Genomic DNA, 20,310 nt, shown 5'->3' on the forward strand with positions numbered 1-20,310 from the left:
GATAAGGGAAGACTCAGATTTGGGGAGAAGGAGGAGGGGAAGGAAGCAGGTGAAAAGGGGAGTCGTTATGATCCTGCATTTAAAACGGAAGCAGAAAGCCCCATTTTAAATGTAGGATTTTAGGCTGGTGTAGAGATACCCAAGGGCTTTTCCTTGTGAAGCACTGAAAAAGGCTCTCTTTCTCAGCACTGAGCTGTGAAAACTGAGTGATGCAGTCCTCCTTAGCTCTGAGCCTTGTCCTGCAGAGGCTTATCCTGTTTACTTCTGAGTAGACATGCAGAGATAAGAGCTTTCACAGCTTGTTATTTGGGATGTTGTCTCACAGTGCTTCTGCATGCTTTGGCCCTGCTTGTGAGTAGACAAGGCTTGTCCTTCCAGAGGCATGTCCTTTTTACTTCTGAGTAAGCATAAAATCTGCCAGTCACAGCTGGCCCTGCCCTCTACACCAATATCGAAACCACAGAGATGGAATACAAGGCATCAGCAATATCGTACCTGATGATGCTACAGCACATCTACTCACCAAATTCTGCCCCTTTGTACTGACCCATAGCTTTGGGGAGAATATCTATCTCTTCCGATCAATGGCACAGCCATGAGTGCTCACATGGGCCCACAGTATGCCAGTATCTTTTGGCCCGATGTGGAAGAACGCTTTCTCAGCTCCTGTGATACGTTGTCCCTGAGATACGCTGATGATCTTGCCAGGACCTCCTTTACGGACAAGGAGGCTCTGGTGAAGTTCTACCAGGACTTCAGTAACTTTCACCCCCACCGTTGACCTGAGTTAAGACAGTACACACACTCCCATGTTCACCTTCTGGACACGACTATGCAAGTACATCATGGACATATAAGCACCACCTCATGTTGGAAACCTACTGGCCACTACACACACCTACATGCTTCCAACTTCCACCCAGAACACACCACAAAACCCACTGCGGCCAAGGCCTACACTAGAACCGTATCCATTTGATTCATCAGAAAGAGGCCTGATTCGCATGATTCAATAACCCATGGGGGGCTGTGAGCCATGTTTGTTGTGCAAACCCAGGGTGTGGTGCCAGTGTGACTTGCTAAACACTGACAAGCCATGCTGAGAACCTGTGGCTTGTTGCTGGGTTGTTCGCTCTCAGCGTGGCTGTCATCCGAGCCCGGCAGACTGGCTTGTCCACGAGGGCTACGGAGCCGCCTGGCAAGAGCAGAGAAACCAGACTGTTCCTTTGCAACACCACTAGTGTCAGTGCCCTCCGCTGATACATTGCCATGAAATGTCACAGAAGTTCCTGAATATAGCAGAAAACTTTAAAAATATGTTTTCAGCCCTTCTCAAATCGCCCCAGCAGGAATGGGCTTCACAGACTCCTGCAGTAATTACACACACACCAAAAAAGCTCCTTCTCATTCAGCCACCACTTTGCCCCACCACTGCCGCTGCCACCCACCAGTCCAAGAAGCAGCACAGATGGGCTTCACAGACTCCTGCAGTAATTACACCTACCCTTAAATCTCTTTTTCCTTCAGCCGCCGCCCAGCGCATCCCCTCTTGTCTATTCCCTTGTCAATTATCCCCTCCACTTCTTAAAAAAAACCCCTCTCCGGTCCCTCTTCCCAAGTCTGCAGGATCACATGCCCCCTGCTAGGAAGTAATTGACAAGCATAATGACAAGACCAGTTTCAAGAGGGAAGCGACAAGCGGGGTGCAGGGGGAGAAGCCAGAAATGATTCCCGCCTCCCAGCTGAGCAGAGCAGAGCAAGCTGCTGCAGCTGGTCCAGGGACTACAGGAGCAGGCAAGCTCCCAGAGAGTGAGCGAACAGAGCGAGCGGACAGGGGGAGCAAACAGGAGTTCGGCAGGGGAGTTGCAGTGGTTGAAGAGACAAAGGAGACAGAGGCTAAGAGGTAAGTGGGCTGCAGGAAGCCCAGGGGGCTGCCCTTTATCCTTCTGATTGGCTGTGAGCTCACCAGGTGCTTCTGAGAGCTCCAACTGAATTGGAGGGGTGTGGCCTGAGTACTCCCAGCAGCTGACTGGGTGGGAAGCTTCAGTCTGTTTCCCGCCTCCCAGCTGAGCAGAGCAGAGCAGGGCAAGCTGCTCCAGCTGGTCCAGGGACTACAGAAGCAGGCAAGCTCCCAGAGAGTAAGCGAACAGAGCGAGCGAACAGGGGGAGCAAACAGGAGTTTGGCAGGGGAGGTCAAGGGGGAGGCCCCTAACATTTTTTTAAATTATTTTTATTTTTTATTTTAACTAACTTTTTTCTATTTATTTGTCTTGTAACACACACTTTCACACCAGTGGGACTCTGCTTTTAACCTCTACTGAGTAGAGGAGCAGGCACAGGCTAGTCTAGAATAATCACAAAGCTAGACACAAAAAGGGAAAAGAGGCTATGGAAGGGCAAGACTCTCCAGTGGTGGTGACCTGCTAGGTGTGTGCAATGTTTGTTTTCTTGCCTGAGAACAACATGGCCCACACCTGCAACAAGTGCAAGTTGATCACGCTGCTGGAGGAAAAATTAAGTGGACTGGAGCGGCGACTGTCGACCCTCCGGGGAATAAGAGAACACGAAGAGTTCTTGGACAGAATGGGGGAACTACAGCAGCAAAGGGAAGACCAGAAGCTTGAAGAGCAACAGCAAGATGAGGCAGTGGGAAATGCTGAAGTGAAGAAAAATGGAGTAGAGGATACTCCTTGGAAAAGGGTGACAGGAGAAGAAGAAATAGACACCACTCTGCACCAGTGGAAGCAGTGGAGCTGTGGAACCGATTCCAGGTACTTGCGGATGAGACTGGAGGACAGCCTGCAGAGGAAGAATCACAGGGGAACCTGCATGAGAGTGAGCAAGAGGCTAAAGGTCAGTCAAACAGAGGCGATGAAACCCAGGCCTACCACAAGAAGAACAGAAGAGTGGTAGTAGTGGGAGACTCCTTGCTGCGTGGGATCGAGACCCATGTATGTCGCGAAGACCCATGGACTCGCCAGGTATGTTGTCTCCCGGGAGGACAGATTAGAGACGTGACTGAAAGGTTGCCTGCACTCATAAAGCCCACTGACAGGTATCCCTTTCTTCTCATCCATGTGGGAACAAATGATACCGCCAAGCGGAGCTACGAAGAGATCACATCAGACTTTGAAGCTTTGGGAAGGAAACTCAAGAACTTTGGGGCCCAGATAGTTTTCTCATCCATCCTTCCAGTAGTTAGAAGAGGGATAGAAAGGGAACGAAAAATACTCCGGGTGAATGACTGGCTACAAAGGTGGTGCCGACGAGAGAGATTTGGATTCTGGGACCACGGGCTATACTTCCTGGAAGATGGGCTGTTGGCTAGGGATGGGTTGCACCTCACAAAGGCTGGGAAGAATGTGTTTGGCCACAGCATGAAGAACTTCATCAGGAGGGCTTTAAACTGAATCCTACGGGGAAGGGAGATGTAATGTTGGGGGTAACAATGGACATAGGCGCATGCACTGCAATGGAGAGAACAGCTCTGATAGCGCCCAATAATAGTCTTCAGACACATGTAGGAAGAAAGCCAGACTATGAAGCACATGGTCTTCGATGTCTATATACTAATGCCCAGAGTATGGGAAACAAACAGAATGAACTTGAACTCTTAATACAGGAGGGAAATTATGACCTGATAGGTATAACTGAGACTTGCTGGGAGGACTCTCATGACTGGAATACAGCAATTGAAGGATATAACTTGTTCAAAAAGAACAGGAGGAACAGAAAGGGAGGTGGGGTTGCACTGTATGTGAAAAATACATCTCTCTGCACAGAAATACAGGAGGAGGAGCTTGGTAGCCCCATCGAGAGCATCTGGGTTGAAATAAATGGAGCAAAGAATAAAAGGAACCTGGTGGTTGGAGTCTACTATCGGCCACCCAATCAAGGAGAAGACAAGGATGAAACTTTTGAAAAACAAATAGCCAATGTTTTAAGGAAGCATGATGTAGTAGTAATGGGGGACTTCAATTTCCCTGATATTTGTTGGGAGACAAATTCTGCAAAACATGGCCCCTCCAGGAAATTCCTGACTTGTGTGGCAGATAACTTCCTCCTACAGAAAGTAGAGGAAGGAACTAGAGGATCGGCTATCCTTGACTTGATCCGAACCAACAGAGGTGACTTAGTGGATAAAGTAGCAGTTACAGGAACTCTGGGGGAAAGCGACCATGTTGTACTTGAGTTCTTGGTTCTAAGGGAAGCAAAAGCCAAGTGTAGTCAAACATGTACCCTGGATTTTAGGAAAGCTGATTTTCATAAACTCAGAACAATGATCAGTAAGGTCCCATGGCAAGCGATGCTAGCGAGAAAAGGAGTCCAAGATGGGTAGGAGCTTTTAAAAAAGGGAATTCTCAAGGCACAATCACAAGCAATTCCAACAAGAAGAAAAGGTGGAAGACAACAGAAGAAGCCAATGTGGCTTCACAAAAAGCTTAGGGATGACCTGAAAACAAAAAAGGACACATATAGGAAGTGGAAAGAAGGCCAAGTAACAAAGGAAGAGTACAGGCAGATAGCACAGAATTGCAGGGATGGCGTCAGGAAGGCTAAAGCTGAGAATGAGCTGAGGTTAGCAAGGGATGTTAAAAACAACAAAAAGGCTTTCTTCAGCTACGTGCATAGTAAAAGGCAGAGGAAAGAAATGGTGGTTCAGCTATTAAATAAGGATGGCAAAACGATAACAGATGACAAAGAAAAGGCAAAGGTGCTCAATTCCTACTTTGGCTCAGTCTTCTCCCAAAAGAGGGTCTATGACCCCCCTGGCAAAGGCGAAGTACAGGCTGAAGGGGCAGGATTGCAGCTTGAGATCGACAGGCATATGGTCAAGGAACACCCCATTACTTTGAATGAGTTCAAATCTCCAGGGCCAGATGAACTGCATCCTAGAGTCATAAAGGAACTGGCAGAAGAACTCTCAGAACCACTGTCTATTCTCTTTGAGAAATCATGGAGGGCGGGGGAAGTGCCAGATGACTGGAGGAGGGCTAACATTGTCCCTATCTTCAAAAAGGGTAAAAAGGAGGAACCTGGAAACTACAGACCAGTCAGTCTGACATCAATCCCTGGGAAAATTCTGGAGCAGCTCATAAAGCAATCCATCTGGAAGCACCTTGACAACAATGCCGTGATTACTCGAAGCCAACATGGATTTGTCAAAAACAAGTCCTGCCAGACAAATCTGATCTCATTTTTTGATCAAGTCACCTCCCTTGTGGACCGTGGGAATGCTGTAGACATCATATACCTCGACTTCAGCAAAGCTTTCGACAAAAGTGCCCCATGATATCCTGATGAGCAAACTAGCTCAAAGTGGGCTAGATGAAACAACGATCCGGTGGATCCACAGTTGGCTACAGAATCGGATTCAAAGAGTGCTTATCAATGGGACCTTCTCCAACTGGGGAGAGGTAACGAGTGGGGTACCGCAGGGCTCAGTCCTGGGCCCAGTGCTCTTCAACATTTTTATTAATGACTTGGAGGAGGAGGTGCAGGGAATGCTGATCAAATTTGCAGATGACACAAAATTGGGAGGGATAGCTAATACTTTGGAAGACAGAAACAGAATTCAAAGTGATCTGGATAGACTGGAGCGCTGGGCAGAAAACAACAGAATGACATTTAATAGGGACAAATGCCAAGTTCTGCACCTAGGAAAAAGAAACCAAATGCACAGTGACAAGATGGGGGATACATGGCTCAACCACACTACAAGCGAGAAGGATCTTGGAATTGTTGTCTATCACAAGCTGAATATGAGCCAACAATGTGATGTGGCTGCAAAAAAGGCCAATGCTCTTTTGGGCTGCATTCATAGAAGCATCGCTTCCAAATCCCGGGAAGTACTAGTTCCCCTCTACTCAGCACTGGTTAGGCCTCATCTGGAGTACTGTGTCCAGTTCTGGGCACCACACTTTAAGAAGGATGCAAACTGGAGAGGGTTCAGAGGAGGGCAACAAAGATGATCAGGGGACTGGAAACAAAGCCCTATGAAGAGAGACTGAAAGAACTGGGCATGTTTAGGCTTAAGAAGAGAAGACTGAGGGGAGATATGATAGCACTCTTCAAGTACTTGAAAGGTTGTCACAGAGAAGAAGGCCAGGATCTCTTCTTGATCATTCCAGAGTGCAGGACACGGAATAATGGGCTCAAGTTACAGGAAGCCAGATTCCGGCTGAACATCAGGAAAAACTTCCTGACTGTAAGAGCAATACAACAATGGAACCAATTACCTGGGGAGGTGGTGGGCTCTCCCACACTGGAGGCCTTCAAGATGAGGCTGGACAGACCCCTGTCAGGGATGCTCTGACTTGGATTCCTGCATTGAGCAGGGGGTTGGACTCAATGGCCTTGTAGGCCCCTTCCAACCCTACTATTCTATGATTCTATGATGGCTGGACAAGGAGGTGCATTTGGTCCAGGTGTGATTGTTTTGTAAACTGCCCCAGCAGAAATTGGTTTCACAGCCTGCCACAGTAATTACACCCACCCCCAAAGCTCCTTCAATGGCCATTTTCAGCTCCCCACCCTGCCTGTCCCCACCCTGCCTGCCCCGCTGAAAAGTGGGGGTGGGGGAGCCGAAAGTGGGAGCTAAAGGAGCTTTGGGGGCAGGTGTAATTACTGTGGGAGTCTGTAAAGCCAATTTCTGCTGGGGCAATTTACAAAACAACTGTGCTAAGCAAGTCTGCAAATAGAAAACACAGTATGCACTGGAGCTGCCACTTGAACACTGTGCAAATGTGGTGGGAGCAAATGATAAGAATTCAAAGAGGAGGGCGCTGTCAGGGGAAGTGCTGAAGTGGAAGAGATAGTTCTAAAATGTCACTTCAAGATGAAGGAAAGGGAGAGGTGGATATTGGACAAGGGCTGCTTAAAGGAGGTTTTCCGCAAGAGGTGGCAGCCACAGAACAAGGAGTTGTGCTGCAAAGGCCTCTGGGATGTGTGAAGGACTTAAGGGGGAGACAAGCCATGGAAAGCTGCAGAGTGCCTGATAGTCTGTCAGGAGTAACATGGGTTAGCGAGTGAACAAGCAACCCACAATGGTTTATTCTCACCATGAACTATCGTGAAAAGCAGGGATGGGCAATTTCTGAGGGTTGGAGGGGGGATTTCCCCCCTCCCCCAAACCCACAAGGAGCCGTTCCCCACCCCATTGCCATCGCAAATGCTGTTGCTGCCATTCTGAATTTGTGGCCAAAATTCAGCTGTGGCAAAAAAGCAGCAATTTCCCTTTAAAACCAGGTGCACTGGAAATGCATGCCTTCTTGAAAACCAAAGTCGTGCTCCCTGGACACTCCTGGTAACATAACTCTGCTTCCCAACAAGGTGCACACACCCTGTGCACCTTGTTTTAAAGGGAAACTGTGCTCCCAGGAGACTTTATAGAGAGAGCAACACTTTTTGGTAGCAAATTTGATGGCACAGCAACAGTGGGGGCTGCCAAAAGGGGAAGAGAGGGGTGGGTGCTGGCCACCCCTGCTCTACTGAATTCTATGTAGGACAAACAGGACAGCCTCTACACAAACATCTAAATGGACACAAATCTGACATCAGAAATGGCAATATTAAAAAACTAGTGGAGGAGCATTTCAACATTCCGGGACACTCCGTCAATGAGTTTAAGGGGCCTGTTCTTGAACAAAGGAACTTCAAAGACAGATTTCAGTGGGAAACAGCTGCACAACAATTAATTGAGAGTTTCAGCTCTATCTCCTATAGCTTGAACAGCACAAAGACTTTTTATCACACTACATGTGTTAACCACCTCACAGGCATGTCGTGTGTTCTCACCCAACAACCCTTTTGTGAATGGCCAGCTTAAATACATAAGTATTACAGTCTGTACTTTCTACATTTCAGTTCCCTCTAACCTCCAATCTTATAATCCCCCCTCTCCACATCATGTGTATGTATTAGGGATAGGCAACTTCGGGTCAGGAACCAGTTTCCCCAACAGAACTCAACAGGAGCTGCACACACACACCCTGCTGCTGAAACAGCCACCATGCCTCCGATTTTGCCATTGAAATCTGGAGATGCAGCAGTGGTGGCAAAAAAAGTCATCATTTCCCTTTAAAACCAGGTGCAAGGGGAGCATGTGCCTTGTCCAGAAGCAAAGATGTGCTCCCATGAAGCTTCCAGGAGCATGATTCTGCTGCCCAACAAGTGAACTCCCTGCACACCCTGTTTTAAAGGCAAATTGTGGGGAGGTGGGGCTGCTAACGACGCCAAGGCCACCGCAGCATATTGGCAGCAGAGTGGGGCAGAAGGGGCTGTGGAAGCAGCCAGGGGGTCCATGTGTGTTGCCCACTTCTGCTGTTTTTTGCTGACATTTCCAGTGTCCATTAGAACAATACTTTAAACTTCACCTAAAGCCTAGACACCCACCCACCCTTTCCAAAGGAAGAACAAGATAACCACCTTCTGTGTATCTGGAAATCGCCCTTCCGGTGCTCAAAGGCTATAACTGGCCTCAGAACCTTTGAGCTGAAGGATTCCCTTGAACCCTTCTCCAGAACCTCTCACATGCACTTCATTAGATTTGCTGGCAGATACTCTGCCTAGTGTCTGCCAACAAGGCTTCCTTATCTATCCATCCATCCATCCATCCATCCATCCACACACATACACACGCGCGCGCGCGCACACACACACACACACACACACCAGCAATTACACTGTTTAAAAAGCCAAATTGCTGTGCATGTGTGATGCACAGGCATATGGGGGGAGGGTGCTTTCCTCTCCAGGGGCAACCCTGCAACCTGGTGGGAATTAGTCTCTTTTAAAAGCCTAACGGCTGGGGGGGAGGGGGCTGTAGATGTCAACAGAAATGGCAAGCATGGTAAGGCTGCTCTAGTCCATCATCTCTCCCTGCAGCAGGCACACAGTAACTTCTGTAGCTCCCCTTGGCATCAGCCCTGCCCCACTTCACCCACGCAGCTTCAAGTTCAGCTAGTCCAAACTATCACAATGAATGGCTACCTTAGATTTATGCCTCCAGTTTATTCATTAAAAAACTCTGTTGTAAATATATTGGGGCCCTGACCAATTACCCTGTCTTGAATTTAATGGTGTCTATGATAATAATGCTTCTTGGCATTTCCATAAGCCTAATGCAGTTCACATGTTTTGAGAGTGTCATAAAGTTTACCAGGATGTGGCAACTCGGATTAACCTTACTTAGATTTCTCCACTGAACCTGACCTTCAGATACTGGGGGGGGGGGGGGGTATCTTTATGACAACAGAATGAGAAGTGCGTCGCAGCTTTACCGGGATTTTCATGGAATCGGCTTTGGTTTGTCAGGGACACACGAAGCAAGATAAGTTGAGTGCAGTGTACCTTTAAAATCTGGTTTTCAGAGCTTGAAAGGAACATACTTCCAGGTGGGATGAGGTGAGTAGAACTGAAGGACTTCAACCTGGCAGGGGCTGCTCAACCGATGAGAGAGGCTTGTTTCCCACCCTTGTCCAGGCTCCCCCACCCCTACTACCTTATTGTGTATGAATGGCGAGCAACTAATTTTCCCCATGTGTGCAGATTTCCCTGAAGAAACCAACATCCCCAGTTCTCCAGTGCAGTATCTGAAGGCTCCTGGGAGCTCCCCCGACCTGTTTCACCACACCTCAGCAATCTGCTGCAGAGTTCTTGCTCCCACCCTATTTTTTTCTCATGTGTGCACTTTTGCCTATTGCTTCCAACCCCTTCCTCCGTTTCTCCTTCTCCCTGCTAGCAATAGTTACCTTAATGTTAGCTTTTAACCCATTCATTGCAGGGGAGCAAGATTTATTTCTTACTTCTGAGTAATCATGCCCAGAAGGGGGGATCTGTTAAAGATTAAAAGCAGGCTACTTAAGGTGATTGAGTGTCCCCACTACTGTGGTAATGTGAGGGGTCACTGCTGTGCTCCTGGGGATTTTCTCAATGGGAATGGGAAAAGCTACTTCCATTGGGGAATGAAGAGGGAATGGGGTGTCCCACCCCCTTGACCACATCACTGCCAGGTCACAGAGGCACGCCCAGGATTTAATGGCGGGGGGGGGGGGCATGACACACTGGTAAAACTGCCAGGGAGCCGCTTTCAGTAAGAAAAAAAGGCGGAGTAAAAGGAGTTTCAGGAAACGTGGCTTTTCAAGAGGGAAGCAGCCGGTTGGCAAGGGATGGGTGACAGCGTCACCTGTCGCAGAGGAACTCAGACTGCTCTACCTTCGCACAAAATCGCCTGCGAAGACGGCCCCCTGCCCTTTGAGCACACCCCGAGTGTCAGGCTGGTGCTGGCTCAGGTTTTTGAGGGCCTTGGGCAAGGCCCCCTTCAGCGAGTCTCCCTTCTCACTGCCATCGCCACAGCTGCTCTTGCTCCTCCCCCTCGGCAGGCAGGGAGCCAGGCAGCCGCGGCGTCTCCTGCTCCTCCTCCTCACCACCTCCGTTACCTGGGCAGGAGCGAGAGGCAGCGGAGCCGGCAGGTTGCAAGGATGAAGAGGAGGAGCAGCTCCAGGGGGCTCTTGCCAGTGGGCCCCTGCTGGTGTGGGTCCTTGGCAGATGCCCAGCCATACCCACCTTTTGTCGCCAGCCTCAGGTGCTTCAGATTTGGAGAGCTGCCCAAAGGGCCGTTTTGCAGTACTGGAAGGCCCATGGCCCCCGCCCCGCCCCCCTTTCAGTGTGCCTCTGAATTAGCGATAGGGTGCCCAGTTGTACTACAGAGAAGATCATCTAGAATCAGCCCTGAGCCCTTCACTCCTATGTGGCACATGTTTGTCTTTCTGAGCAGCGACTCCACGAGTGCCCTCCTTGGCTTCCTCTCACCCTCCTACACACCATTTTCCATTGTATTCTATTCTCAGCCTATTCTTCCTTCTTATTGCTTTGTCTGTTTGCTTCTTATGGGAGCCTCCTGCCTTATTTTTCTTGTCCTCTGTTGCATGGGGAAGGGAGAGGGGGCCTCTATTGTCAGTTATTACCATTTCTAATAAGACCAATAACATCTAACTGATAAGAAGCATGATATATATCAGCCAATTTTCTCATTTCTTTCTGTTTCCATTCGTTTGAATACACATATTCTCTACCCCTGCCATGCTGCTATTTACTAGCACTCCAGCCTGATGTACAAACATCTTGGACAGTTTTGCTTGCTGGGCCTAGAAGCAATGCTGATGCCCAGAAGGAGATGGGCTTGCTGGGTGCTGGGCAGAGGGAAGGAGGCTATGTCACATTATCATTGCTCCAGGGCAGGCTGTGTCAACAGGTTTCCCAATACCTGTTTTATGAGCTATGAAATTCAGGCTCCCCTGTTCCCCACTGAGTGCATCTAACATCCAGGAAAAGATTCTGGGATCCTAAGCCTGGCTTAAAAAGATGGTTTAGCTATATCATCCAGCCCTGTGCTCTAGGATCAACTTCAGCCTGATAGAAGTGGGGGCACCCCACTTGGAACGTGCTGCATCCCAGGACATGGTCTATTCGGACTGCCAGCCAGAAAGGAAAGGTTACCCCTAACACTGCCTTGCTGCAGCCAACTGAGTTGATTTTTAGCATAGCCAAGATCTCTGTCTTAAATGGAAAGCCTCACTCACCAGCATTCATCTTGCAAAAGTCTTGACTGCAGCCAGTTCTGCCCCTGCCCCCCAGTGTGCTTTGGATTCCATCTGCTTTTTTGTCTGCTAGCATCACCACAGGTCCTTCGGGGGAGTTTCGGGTTTGGCACCATCTCCGTATTTGTCCTTTTTTGTCTTCACAGTTTGAAACTATTCATGCCTTTTGTGGGCTTTCCACTAGGACCATGAGGCCTAGAAGCTGGCTCTCTTACAAACAAAAACTTCACCCAGAAATCTCACCATCTAATTAACAGGAGCTTCGGGTTCTGTGTTAAATGCATAATGTTTCTCACCATGCAGGTTCCTAGATCCTGCTTCCCTGTGCCAGCCAGAGGCTCCCATTAAGTAAACTCCTAAACTGTGCAGCCCAAGCCAGGCCCCAGGCAAAAAGCGGTAGCAGGGACCCCTCACCAACCACACAGTGTTCTTGAGCAGCAGCCACCATGAGGCAGCAGTGGCTTTTCCTGCCCACATGAACAAAAACTCTTCTGGCCATGTCTACCCACCACTAGGACAAGTCTGCTTGCACCAAAGTAAACCTCGGAGGGGCCTGCCCAAAGGCCTTAGGTTGACCTCAGGCCATGCGTCAGAGCATTTCATCATTGCCTGCAATCCTCTGGAACAGGCCATTGCTTTATTAGCCTTGGACAATTGCCCCATGGCCACTCCGCCAAATGCAGGCTGATGAAGCACCTCCCAGAGCCAGGCAGCACCCCATCCACACAGGAGCTTTCCTCCTTGGGAATCCCACTCTGGCCAAGGCCTGAGCACACAATGGGAGCAGATGTCAGAAATGGGGAGAGGGTTTCCAGAAGCTGTCCTGGTAGGTGCAGCAATGGGGAGGAGGCCCCAACCAAAGCCAAGAGAGCTATGTGTTTGCTTCCAGCAACTGCAAACAGTGTGACTCTGGACATGCTGCCTCCAGAACTGACCCTGGAATGGGCTTGTCCTACATTTACAAGTGGAACCTGCAACCAAAGGTTGCAGTGTTTCTGCAATTCCTAGTAGGAGTTCTTCTGTGCAGAGTCCCACTGAGCCAGCCATGCCTGCCTCCAGAATGCCCCTGCCCCCCTACCCACCCAGCAACCTCTTCGGCTTTGGTTTCTTTCCAACTGACACTCAGCATTCCATGACTACTGAGTGCCACCAGTCCTCAATGGGCAGGGTTATTTGCAGGGTTATTTGCCCCCTAAGGTTTTTGGTCTTTTAAAGATGGTACTTCTGCAAACCTTGAGGTTCTCCATGGCCCCATTTTGTCTCCAATTGGTTGGCACACATCAGCTGAGTTCACTGTTAATGGGATTGATGTCCAAGAGCCCCTGCAGGTAGAAGTCCCAAAGAAGGCCTCTCGTGACATATTGCCCATCAAGCAGACCTTGGTATAAGCTGCTGCGATATGCCTTGTGAGTCAGACCACTGGTCCATTGGACAGGGCTCTCTAGGCTTTCAAACAGGAGGCTTTCCCATCTCTTCCTGGAGCCGCACCCCCCTCCCCCCGACATGTTTTCCTCACCCTGTACTCCTGGAGGTGGCTTCCTGAAGGGGAGGCTGTCCACATGATGGAGAATGCTAGAAAATCAGCATTCTGGGTCACGTAGAGTGCCTCCATGGATACAGGGCAATGAAAACATGGGAGGAGGAGGAGGGCTATACACAGATGCAGAACACTTAAAGAGGGATTAAGCAGCCAAATAAAGCATGGTGGAGAAAAGATAAAGAGCTTCAGCTTTTTACAAGCAGGTCCTGAGGAACCAGGGGACATCTGGAGAATCAGGGGCCAGTCTGAGGGCCATAGCCAGCAGATGTCCTCTCTGCCAAGCAGCCTCCTGTCTGGTAAGGTTAATCTCACATGCCAGCATCTCAGAAACATTCCAAGTTCCCAGGCAAATGTAGATGGGATGCAGCTCCCCAGGCCTACTTACGTAGGACTCCTAGACTACAACAGCTGTGGGAGAACTCCATGAGAATAGGATGGGGCCTAGCAATGACTCTTTTGCTATCCATGCAGGGGTTCCTCCAAACCATGTGCGACACCCATTGGATTCCTGCCTCCAGAAAATGTGCCTGAAACTGCAATCTCACAAGAAGGAACAGTAGATGACCAATGCCCAAACAAAATTCACAAGCTCAAATGAGGTAGCCAAATGGGGGCAAGGTCAGAGGGTGATCAAACACTCACTAATACATCTCTTCAGGGTGTGCAGCCTGCTGTGTTGACATCATCTCATGCCCTTGCTACATTCCACAGCCACTAAACTATAGGAAGCAATCACTGAATTGGGAGAAAACATAATTCAGCTTCACTGTAAAAATGTGCTGCAATGGGAAGCCCAAAGAACACACAGTTCCAGTTCCACACACAGCATAATTGAGCTGTGGTCTTCGAGGAGATGGAGACAGAACGCCAGAGGCTGCCTTCAGAACACCAAGCAGCCAAGGGGGCAATTGGGAAGGATACAGAGCTGTGAGGGGGATATTGCTGCTTATGCCAACAGGTTGTGAGTGGAATCTGAAGAAGGCTATGAAAGAGTTCTTAGGTACCGCTGACCCAGATCTAACCAAATCCTTTTAGAATGCAGATGAGGCTGAAATTGGTTCCCGGTTCTTACATTCTTACTTGCAGATCCTCCTTATTCAAATTGAATGTAGCAAGGGCACAGGGTGACTTTGTCACAGCAGCAGCCACTTAGGGTTTTGTTAGGAAGGTTTTGACATCCCTCTTCTGCCCATCATCTGGCTTCTTCTCCTGAGCTTGCAAGTAAGGATGCTGCCTGAATAAGGAGTCAAGCACCACCTTTGATCGCGCTGGACAGAGCAGAAAAGACTACCAAGAAGGGAGTGTCTCCATGACCCATTGCAGAGGTGTGCAAGATCTTTTTAAAATAAGTTTTGTGATTTACATTTATTATTAAAGACTGAATTAATTTTGTTATTCACATTCATCTTTGGTGTCTTTCTTTCTTTTTTCCTCTTCCTTCTTACTATTTTTTGGTACAGTCTGTGGTGATGGCAGCAGGAGCTGAGATCAGCGACTGCTCCTGGCAACCACCACTTTTCCCAGAATGCCCCATGCATTCCATCATTCCAGGGTATTGATTTTGAGGGGGAGAGGAAATTGTATCCACAACCCAAAAAAATGGTGGCCCCCATTGGTGATTTCCATCCTCCACCCCGGAATGACACATTGCCAGAGTCCTTCTCGGAAAACAATAGGGCAGCTTCCAGGATCAGCTGCCAAACTCAGCTCCTGTTGATGCTGATGCCACCAGGGAAAGATTATCTCCACCCTCAAATGGTAAGAATGGGAGCCCCATTCATTCCTCAGAGCATTCATTTTGGAATGAAAGAAAATGGAATGAAATGAGCCTCTTTCCGTTCATTCTTTCATTCATTCCAAAGTGAATTCACACCCCTTTGGCTATTGTTGAACAATTGGTCCTTGTGGCATTCCAGACATTTCAGTTAGGGGCAGGTGGGCCAAGGTCTCCTACCCCAAAACCACTTTGCATATTCAGGGTGACCGGCCAACACACAGGAGTCCTGCTGGGCATCCCCTGTCCCAAGAACACCTGGTGCGGAGCAGGGGTCTCTTTGCCTGTCCCATGGGCTGCTTCCATTCCTCTCTGGAGGAGCCTGGGCAGCTCCTTTGCTGGGATGCTCCTCCTGACCACCCAGGACTGACAGCCTTCCAGGCCCACCCCAGTCCTCAAGATGGGGTCAGTTATCCCTGGCGAGGCATAGCTAGGCTGATGCCTCCCTCCCAGTCACCCACTGCCCACCTCCTCTGTCCCATTTCTGCCCCTTTGGCCTGCATGGGGTGGGGGAACAGATTTAACACTGGGGGGCAGAGTGGGAAGGAGGAGGGAGCAAGAAAAGCACTTGCCCTTTAAGCTGGCCAAGAAGAGGGCCGCATGAGAGACAATTCAAGTCCTTAGGGCAGAAAACTCTTTTGATGTGGAAATTCGCTCTGAAATGGAGGAAATGTGGGGCCCAGCACACACACACACCCCGTCAAGTGAGGGCCCTCCCATGCGGGGTGGGGGAACATGTGGGCCTGAACGATGGGGGATTTTCTGGGCGGAGAGCGGGACGGGTCAGCCCCCAGGGCCAGCGTGGGCGGCGTGAGCGAAGGCCCGAAGCCCGGCCCCCGGCCTGCCTCTTCCCCGGAACAGCCTCCGCACTTCCACGGGAAGCGCGGGATGCGGAGCGGCCCGCAGACGCCCGCTCGCCATTCGCGGGCCGCCTCTGCAGAGCGCTCGGTCTGGAAGGGGCCCCGCCCCCGCGCCCCGACAGGTTTCCTCCGGCTGAGCCCGTCACGGGCGCCGCTCTGCGCCGGGTCCTTGGCGGCCTCGGGGGGAGGTCTATTTGCGGGGGGGGGGCAGTCACAGAACCACAGCAGGCAGGGGGGGAATTAACCCTTTCCTCCCCGGCTGATGTGCCAAAGGGAGATCTCCCCCAAAGCAAATACCAGCTCTAGAAGGAGGATTTTCCGCAGGACCCCGGCGGGGTGGGGGCAAAGAAATGCCCTCCCCGGGCTTGCTCCAATCCCGTTAATGATCGGTCCAGCCCCCCGCCGACGCCATTTGCGCTTTAAGGCCTCCCCTGTCACACCTCGCCCGGCCCTAGGAGCACGTGGCGGGGCTGCAGGATGCCCCGGCAACGCAGCAACCGAGGCTGGCAGCGAGCAAGCCCGGGAAGGCGGCGGGCGCTCGCCTCTCGCCCGCCCGCTCTGCTGGACACGACCCTGTCCCGCCGGCACGCTCGGCGCGGGTCCGGGCAGCTCCCCTCCCGCGCGTGACGCTGCGCGCAGCCGGCCCGGGCGCCGGCCGAGGGGCCCGGCCAGGGGTCGCCCGTAGCCCGCACGCCGCGCGGGCGCCCGCCGCCGCCGCAGGGCGGGCTCTGCAGCGCGCCCTGCGAGGGAGGCCAAGCGGGACGCCGCCCGCGCGGGCGCCCTGCTGCCTTACCGATGGTGGCAGTCCCGCTTGGCCGGCGCGCGGGGCTCCTGCTGGGCGCCGGGCGCCATGGCCGGCGCAGACTCCTCGGCAATGCTGCCCATCTCCGGGCTGGGGCCGGCTGCAGCCGCTGCGGGCGGTGAGGACGAGGAGGAGGCGGCGCTCGGGCTGCGGGATGCCTTTTGACCCGCGAGATAGGCTATCAAGCCTGCCCAGCCGATGGTCCCCTCCCCCGGCCCCTCGCAGGCCTTCGGCCTCGCCGGCCCGGCCCCTAACCCCAGCCGGCCTGGCTTCTTGCGTCTGGGCTGGGAGAGCTGCCCTCCTTTCGGCCTGGGACTTTGCTCCTCCTGGCCGGCGTATTTTTTGCTGCTGCTGCTGCTGCCGACCCTCCACCGCTCCCCCGCAGCGGCAACTTCAGTCTTTCCTTCATTCTCTGCTTTTCCTGCTCCCAGCCGACCAGTCCAGGCGCACAGCCTCCCTCGGCTTGCCTGGGCCGGTTTCGAGGAGCTGCGGTGGGGCACTTTGCGAAGGGGGGGGAAGAGCGGGAGTCTTTTCTACGGACCTTGGGGAAATTGTGGCATTTAGCACAGAGGTGCAGCAAAGAATGCCATGAAACTGTGGCTTGTGCTTGGAACAGCAGCTGTCACCAGGACAGTGTAGACATTTTAGCCCGGACTCTCTCACAAGATGCAAGGGGGGCAGCTAATAAAGGGTTGTCACACCTGACTTCTCTTGTGCTCTCTTATTCTCCAAGAACAAATTAACAAGTTGTATGTACCAAATTAACGGGTGGAGGAGGATCCTAAATGTTTTCAATTTATGCAAAATGGTTCTGCAGGCTATTAGACAATAACGGTGTAAAAAGACAACTGAAGGAGGATAGGGAGATTAAAGCTAAATTTGCTCTCCCACACTGGAGGCATTCAAGAGGAGGCTGGACAGCCATCTGTCAGGGATGCTCTGACTTGGATTCCTGCACTGAGCAGGGGGCTGGACTCGATGGCCCTGTAGGCCCCTTCCAACCCTACTGTTCTATAATTCAGTGTTGGAAGATGTTGCACAGACACCCTCACCTAAGCCACCTGGGGGCTGAACCAAGTCATATGGAGGTGAAAAGAGCTGAATTTTTAGCCCTGAGAAATGACACATTACCGGGGCCTGGGAGTTCTTAAAGTAATCAAATGGGGTCTTTTAACAAAAATATTGTTACCTGAGCTCCACTTCCTTGAGGGGTGAGCAGCATCTGATTTCATGCACTGGAGACTGGTGGTTCTTTTGTGGTCTTTGCTTTACTCACAAATATGAAAAACCTATGGGAGCAAGTAGGCCCCTAATAACAGACAGCACTGCCATTAAACATCCATGCAATTTCCAGGCAGCCAGACTTTTAGTTCCCCAAGAATGCAACGCTGGTTTACATAACTCCAGATAAATATTCTCTGCTTTCTGTGACTGTCTCTAAATTCCACCTGTTCCTTACTGCTGCCTTCCCAAACAGCCTATACAGCACCTGCCTCAGACCCCACCCTGCAAGTCATAGAATCAATAGTAGGGCTGGAAGGGGCCTACAAGGCCATCGAGTCCAACCCGCTGCTTGATGCAGGAATCCAAGTCAGAGCATCCCTGACAGGTGGCTGTCCAGTAAATTGCAAGTAAATTACTCATTCATGAAACCATTCAGGAAATATCATTCTAGCATCACTGACTATTACCAAGGAATTAGCCCATCAAAAGATGGTCACTGGGAAGAAAAAGAGACCAATATTAAAAAGGGAAGTGAAGAGTGGAGCCAAGAAATTTGTGGAATGCATGAGTGAAGGTAGAGACCACTGCTCCATTCTCTTTGAGAAATCATGGAGGATGGGGGAAGTGCCAGATGACTGGATGGCTAACGTTGTCCCTATCTTCAAAAAGGGTAAAAAGGAGGAACCTGGAAACTACAGACCAGTCAGTCTGACATCAATCCCTGGGAAAATTCTGGAGCAGCTCATAAAGCAATCCATCTGGAAGCACCTTGACAACAATGCCGTGATTACTCGAAGCCAACATGGATTTGTCAAAAACAAGTCCTGCCAGACAAATCTGATCTCATTTTTTGATCAAGTCACCTCCCTTGTGGACCGTGGGAATGCTGTAGACATCATATACCTCGACTTCAGCAAAGCTTTCGACAAAAGTGCCCCATGATATCCTGATGAGCAAACTAGCTCAAAGTGGGCTAGATGAAACAACGATCCGGTGGATCCACAGTTGGCTACAGAATCGGACTCAAAGAGTGCTTATCAATGGGACCTTCTCCAACTGGGGAGAGGTAACGAGTAGGGTACTGCAGGGCTCAGTCCTGGGCCCAGTGCTCTTCAACATTTTTATTAATGACTTGGAGGAGGAGTTGCAGGGAATGCTGATCAAATTTGCAGATGACACAAAATTGGGAGGGATAGCTAATACTTTGGAAGACAGAAACAGAATTCAAAGTGATCTGGATAGACTGGAGCGCTGGGCAGAAAACAACAGAACGACATTGAATAGGGACAAATGCCAAGTTCTGCACCTAGGAAAAAGAAACCAAATGCACAGTCACAAGATGGGGGATACGTGGCTCAACCACACTACAAGCAAGAAGGATCTTGGAATTGTTGTCGATCACAAGCTGAATATGAGCCAACAATGTGATGTGGCTGCAAAAAAGGCCAATGCTCTTTTGGGATGCATTCATAGAAGCATCGCTTCCAAATCCCGGGAAGTACTAGTTCCCCTCTACTCAGCACTGGTTAGGCCTCATCTGGAGTACTGTGTCCAGTTCTGGGCACCACACTTTAAGAAGGATGCAGACAAACTGGAGAGGGTTCAGAGGAGGGCAACAAAGATGATCAAGGGACTGGAAACAAAGCCCTATGAAGAGAGACGGAAAGAACTGGGCATGTTTAGGCTTAAGAAGAGAAGACTGAGGGGAGATATGATAGCACTCTTCAAGTACTTGAAAGGTTGTCACAGAGAAGAAGGCCAGGATCTCTTCTTGATCATTCCAGAGTGCAGGACACGGAATAATGGGCTCAAGTTACAGGAAGCCAGATTCCGGCTGAACATCAGGAAAAACTTCCTGACTGTAAGAGCAATACAACAATGGAACCAATTACCTGGGGAGGTGGTGGGCTCTCCCACACTGGAGGCCTTCAAGACGAGGCTGGACAGCCATTTGTCAGGGATGCTCTGACTTGGATTCCTGCATTGAGCAGGGTGTTGGACTCGATGGCCTTGTAGGCCCCTTCCAACCCTACTATTCTATGATTCTATGATTTAAAAGGACCTCAGGTAGACAGGATGGGAAATACCTGGAGAGGAACCCCTGCTGTCCACAGTACTGAGCGTCTGTCTCAGTATGAGGCCACTTCCCCTGTCCAACAAAATGTATTGAGGAAGGGTCAGTGGAGCATCTGGAAAGGCAAGTCCCACTGCACCAACTCTTTGAGCATGACAACAAGCATGTGGCCAGAGGTGGACTTTGGACAAAGGCTTCTCTCCAGTAAACTTAGCAGTCACTGGATAGGAGGATTAACTAAAGAAGAGGAAGCAGAGGGCAGCCAGAGTAAAGGGATTGTTCTCACAATGGAGGGAAGGAAGGAAGCAGTGAGGTGTCCCCACTCCTGACAAGAGGGTGCTATTTAATTTATTCATTCATGCCCAGGAGTCAGGGGTGAGTAGTGTATGCATGACACCCAATTATTCAGGGAGGTAGCAGCAAAAAGAGGATCTCC

The 20,310-nt window shown here is 50.5% G+C and overlaps 1 protein-coding gene and 1 long non-coding RNA gene across 7 annotated transcripts in view; one reads left to right on the plus strand and one right to left on the minus strand.

The window, feature by feature from the left end:
- NT5DC4 (5'-nucleotidase domain containing 4) overlaps positions 1-16,823 on the minus strand; it is a 66,151-nt gene extending 49,328 nt beyond the window's left edge. For all 5 annotated transcript variants that reach the window (XR_014783778.1, XR_014783777.1, XM_084804256.1 and 2 more), the window contains exon 1: positions 16,568-16,823. Coding sequence is in view for 3 of the 5 variants with exons in the window: in XM_084804256.1 (XP_084660382.1) it covers positions 16,568-16,659 (92 nt within the window). In the remaining 2 variants the exon portion in view is untranslated. The remainder of the gene's footprint in view (positions 1-16,567) is intronic.
- On the plus strand, positions 9,132-14,181 carry LOC146340838 (uncharacterized). 2 transcript variants are annotated; one of them, XR_014783780.1, is made up of 3 exons: positions 9,253-9,405; positions 13,344-13,436; positions 13,612-14,181. It is a non-coding gene; the product is annotated as an uncharacterized LOC146340838 (long non-coding RNA). The 2 variants fall into 2 exon arrangements; XR_014783779.1 differs by lacking the exon at positions 13,344-13,436 and having other exon boundaries at positions 9,132-9,405.
- Positions 16,824-20,310: the final 3,487 nt, after the last annotated feature.

This window comes from Heloderma suspectum, chromosome 6, assembly GCF_057233095.1.
Source record: "Heloderma suspectum isolate Gila_16-S chromosome 6, 16-S_ref, whole genome shotgun sequence".
Taxonomy (NCBI): domain Eukaryota; kingdom Metazoa; phylum Chordata; class Lepidosauria; order Squamata; family Helodermatidae; genus Heloderma; species Heloderma suspectum.